This window comes from Phallusia mammillata, chromosome 1 (assembly GCF_965637545.1).
Source record: "Phallusia mammillata chromosome 1, kaPhaMamm4.hap1.1, whole genome shotgun sequence".
Classification (NCBI taxonomy): domain Eukaryota; kingdom Metazoa; phylum Chordata; class Ascidiacea; order Phlebobranchia; family Ascidiidae; genus Phallusia; species Phallusia mammillata.
Window position 1 is genome coordinate 6,504,213 of NC_137252.1, and position 5,534 is coordinate 6,509,746.

Here is a 5,534-nt window from a genome sequence, read left to right on the forward strand (position 1 = left end):
TAGTGACTTGTTTATGACGTTAAACACATAATTGCCTACCAGTGAATGTCTGGCCATTGTTGTGTACAATGCAAATGTGTTGTAATAAACGGTTATCTCTGGTGATATGAGGTAGAGCTACTAACACCATAACGAGAATCCGAACATCGCTTTCACAAGGGGGCGTAAAGAGCTGGATTTTTATTTAGCGGCTATAAATGGGTTGGGTTGGGAAATAATTACATAAAATTTTTGCATTAGTAACTATTTTTTTGGGTTAGTTTTATTGAATTTTAAGTGATAATACCTTACCCCGACCCTAATAGCCCTAACCGTGAACATTTTTTGAGATACAACCAACCACATTTGGGTGTGTGATTCTCGTTATGGTGTTAGTAGCTCTACCCATAAGCGCGAGTTTTAGAAAAATGCAAAGGGGTTGACGTAAAACATGACAAACTTCCAAAGGTCGGCAATTGCAAACACGTTGCTGTAGCGTTTATCATTGGTTTTAGCAACGTTAAAAAATGTTTCGTCAAGTTGCTGCTTCATATCACGGTAGAGCTACTAACACCATAACGAGAATCACACACCCAAATGTGGTTGGTTGTATCTCAAAAAATGTTCACGGTTAGGGCTATTAGGGTCGGGGTAAGGTATTAGCACTTAAAATTCAACAAAACTAACCCAAAAAATTAGTTACTAATGCAAAAATGTTATGTAATTATTTCCCAACCCAACCCATTTATAGCCGCTAAATAAAAATCCAGCTCTTTACGCCCCCTTGTGAAAGCGATGTTCGGATTCTCGTTATGGTGTTAGTAGCTCTACCGCGCTTATGAGTGTAGGAAACGCAAGCGCACAAAAATGGCTGTTGGCACCTCGATATTGATGCCTTGTTTGCAATTATACGCTCTCGTTTTTTTGTCCTAAAATGTCCGATTTTCAGACAAATATTGTCCGAATCCAATCGTCACTACCTGTCAACCCTGATCGTGGCAGCAGTATTTTTTGAGTTTATTAAGTTGTGCTAAGGTGGATAATTTTGTAAGTTAGTTGAAAATCATTTTCAATCTCTCTTCATTTTAATAAAGTGCGTGTGAAACTGACCGCTTATATACTGCCAATCAAGAGACTGAAAGGTAGAATTGGCAAAAGTGTTGAACTGTACATCTAGTTTTTGGGAATATCAGGACATTTTGTATGTTTTCATATTATTTATGTCCATACATGGAATTTGACTTGCCACCTATGCCACATGGAAATGACTACACCTGCAAAGTTGATTTTGATCCTGATAAGAATGCTAAACATTTTTTGTGCAGTTGTTTGATTCAAATAACAAACAATCAATTTAACAAAATGTACATGACACAAGTTCGGGAAATGTTTATTTCCAAGCTGAAATCAGTGTTGACAATGTTGTAAAAGATGTACATGACGTCCAATAATGCAGCTACCAAGTGTTAGGACTGAATTACAAGCCAACTGAATGCTTTAACAAATTTGTAGCACTTCCAGCAGTTTTTATTATAATTTGCTGACATTTCGATGTCCTATATAGTATAGGACCTATACGACAAGGGTCGGCAACCTTTTTTCTACTGCGGACCGTTTTCGAAACTGCAATTTTATCGCGGACCGGCTAAAATATTACAAACATTACAAATAAATTAGTTTATCATCTCCGGGATACGGGCAAAACGTTTCAAGCATTTAACGTGAAAAGGTATAGGGCCCGGTAACGAATTTGTCGCGGGCCGGTACCGGGCCGCGCCCCGGCGGTTGCCGAACTGCTATACGAGACAGTTTCAAACTGATTGCTGTTTTAAATCAGGCATGCATACGCCTACACGAAACATCGTATTATAAAACTCAACATTTTTAATTGGGGAAAGTCACGACGAGATGCCTAAGGTCGTGTTTATACTCTTCACTTATCTGTCAATTAGTCGCCACTCTACAGTTCATTGCATTAGAGCACTTCGAGTGAAAAAAAAACGGATTTGTTATTGCAAACAGTTTGTTCTTACACTGCAAATGCAAAACCGAATATTTCGACAAGTTTGCAATATTCCTATTCTGTATGAGTCTCGCGACACTCGACTTTTTGCATGGTACTTCAATTGTACCTGAGTAACCCAGTTACAAAAGCCACATTGACAGCTGTAAAAAGCAATGCATTCATATGTGAATTTAAAATGTGTTTACGGGTCAAAAGGAACTCTTAGCCTCACATTTCAGAAAAGTTTTTAAGCATAATTTAATACTTGTTATGCCACAGCGCGTTTAATCTCGAACTTCCAAGTATGACACCACTCAAGTATTTCGTTTAACGTTTATTAATTATACGACAAAACCCATTCAAACAGACCATCTGAGGTATTTGTTTGCTTGTGATATATTGCAGTGTTTAAATGTTTGGTTTTATTTACAACCGTTTACCGTGATAAACTGATTTGTTGCCAAAATCCGTTTCAAAACCATTTATCACTTGGCGTTTTGTAGAAGTTTTCCTCGAAACAGTGTTCCAAAGTTTTCCATCCCAGCTCTGTTCACTTCCGCATAACATTTCAGCTTTTTCATTTCCTTCATCCACTCGACCATTTTGGGATATTTCCCATAATCGTCAAATTCATTTAGGCCAAGATACAAAATTGAATTTAAACCGAAAAAATCTGCAAAAAGTGATGTTATTTGGAAAGAAACTTCGCCACAAAACACGACATCGAACTGTAAGCACAATGTTATTCAAATTTAATCATTAATTCATTTTAACTGCTCGCAATTTGTTCTCAGTAATGTTAATATTCATTCACATACCAGCAATAGTGATATTAGGACCAGTCATAAACTTGTCCTTTTCCAAATAGTTTTCTAGCTGTTTAAAAGCTTCGTGCAACTTTGGAAGATTTTCGTCACGGGTTTTTTCATCTTTAGTAAAAACGTTGGTGACATTCTGCGCGTAATAATAAAGTTATTGCGCAAATTTTCATGTCGTTTATTAGCCTATTAGTTGGTGTCGCTTTTTTAAATTGTTTTTGTCTTAGTTATACGTTTTATCGCTACATTTTATTTCCCCAAACAAATTTAACTTTATTTAATTCAAAGACGTTCTTGAACAAGGAAGATGACAAATTTGTAGTGCTGTGATTGCTCAATTTAACCACTTCAGCAGTTAAATCCCGGTTTTAAGTTTAACTGTGCTTGACTTGAGTTAAAAAAAATCCAAACAAATTTGATGAAACGACATTATTCACCTATTGAAGTAAATTTATTTTGTCTGTTTTGTGTAAGTAACTGTTAAAAATTATCATTAGAACATGCGGACATTGTACGCTATATTATTAAACGTGCCTTGGTCTGCTGCGCGAATGGCTTGTTACTTAATTAATTGTTTGCATATCATATAATTAAGAGCCTACGAAATATAGCTAAAAAAGTCATTCGCATGTTGGTATAGTTACACTGCTTTAGGCAGGTGTTCAATTAGATTTGCTTACAAGATAGTCTTCAATCTCTAAGTGAATCCATTCTCCAACGTACAGCATCATATCAACCTTTGCACGTTTCTCCGGATCTTTGGGATACAATGTTTCCTCAGCGGCACCGTACTTGTTGCACAGATAAGCAGCAATGGCACGACTGCAAACATACGCTGTTACTTTTATCAAATACTTGTAATTGTACGGTAGTATATTACAGCTCAGAGTTGTAAGCGGTCCCAGCGGATTTCATCACGATATTGCCATTTACATTTTTAGGGGGGCCAAAGGTCCTGCAGGGTTACTTGAGGGGGGCATGAAGCCCAAAAGTTACTTTTAGGGGTCCACGGTCCACGAAAGGTTGAGGACCACTGCACTAGCCATACAGGTTGTTTTCATTAAAAAAAATTAAAATATTAAAAAAACTAAGCCTGAACTCGGCCCGGCTTACAACTTTGTAACAGCTATATTAAGACCCCATTATGTCGAAAGCGTAGAACCAATGTCAATACAAGCAATACAGTACCACTTGTTACCTCTCACTTAGAGTAAAATCTCCGTCGATTAAAGCTGGAACCTTTCCTCGAGGGTTAATCTCTAAATATTTCGGAGAACGCTGCTCACCGGCAAACAAATTCACACTTTCCAAATCACATTTGATATCAAGCCTTTTTAAGACCATCAAAACGCCAAGACTTAGCGGACTTGTTTCGCTGTAATAAACTTTCATCGGCATAGCTCTGGATTTTGGTTTGTTCAAGTCAGTTATAATGATGTCTAAAATCTAATCTGCAAAGAAATATGGCTAACATTAATAAGTTTATTTTCCAACAAATCGGGGTTGGTCAATAACAGCCACATATGCTTAACATTCTTACACCGAGCAGTATTGCTTAGTCATGTAGCCGCTGTACAGCTGCTGCGTGTTACGCTGCTCGTAAGTGCAATATAACGTTTCGGAGACGCCTATAACTATTTCCGGCTTCGTGCTTGCCCCGGGCGCACTTATATGTAGCTATGATTTCGTGCACTAAGAAAAATAAACTTAACTAGTTTCATGTAGTTTACATTGCATTATTCGTGTAAGTATCTTGACGAACTGGTTAAGTGAATACTTCATAAACTTGCTTCTTTGTTTAACCGGCAACTATAAACAAAAAATCCGACGTTTCGACTGCTTATACGGGGCGTTTCCATCAGGGTTTAAAATCAGTTAAGGTAAGGATAAAAATCATCGACATAACCCATATTTAAATAGCAAATGACTTGCAATCTTTGCAACCAAAACATGACTCAATTTAACTTGAAATCCAATCTGCGCTTTTTTATCACAGTTATGCGTGGTGTGATAAATGATCAACTGTGCAAGACCGGACATGATGTCAAAACATGTTTGCAACGAAATGATAAAATCAAATCACGTACAAACTATAAGTTAAGTCTACCGGGCGTGAACAGAGTTCGTGACCAGCATGGGAAAATTCGATTTTTCAATTAAATTTGTGAATCAACTTTCTTTTGACCAGTCGTTTTTCATTCGATATTTTTTTCTATCGTTCGTTTTTAGAAACTTATCTTGTCCAAATACAAATTAAAATTGCGCAACCCATTTAAAAGTACTAGCTTGATTTATTCGATTGTTTGTGTATCTGCCGGTTCACTACTGATATTTGTTACGGACAACATATTACACAAAGGTTGATGGCAATGCTTTTAAACACTATTCGTTACTTTGCAAATGTTCGAGGTGTGTCGAGTTATGCTTATGATTAATTGCGTCTAGCAATATCCAGACAGTGGCAATTTATCCAGCCTCATAACAAGTGATGCCAAACCATCAGAACTTAAGTCACAGACATGGCTCATAATGCAACAACTACATAACACCACTTAATTATGAGCTTTGTAACGTTTTTTAATCTCATATTGAGTCTGCACTTTCTTACACATTTACTTGTTCGGTAACTAATGCTTAACTATGCAAGACGTTATATGGCATCACAGTTCTTGCGGACTGCAGTTAGTTACGCAGTGGGGTTAATAAATCGGTTACACTAACTTTCTCTTTGA

The 5,534-nt window shown here is 37.0% G+C and overlaps 1 protein-coding gene across 1 annotated transcript; it reads right to left on the reverse strand.

Moving 5' to 3' along the window:
- Positions 1 to 2,303: 2,303 nt before the first annotated feature.
- LOC145232180 (glutathione S-transferase 1-like) lies at positions 2,304 to 4,284 on the reverse strand. The gene is made up of 4 exons (XM_080096719.1): positions 4,001 to 4,284; positions 3,483 to 3,624; positions 2,803 to 2,938; positions 2,304 to 2,657 (listed from the first exon to the last, which is right to left on the reverse strand). Exons 1-4 carry the CDS (start codon positions 4,198 to 4,200, stop codon positions 2,470 to 2,472), a joined length of 666 nt encoding a protein of 221 aa, XP_079952845.1. The 5' UTR covers positions 4,201 to 4,284; the 3' UTR covers positions 2,304 to 2,469.
- Positions 4,285 to 5,534: the final 1,250 nt, after the last annotated feature.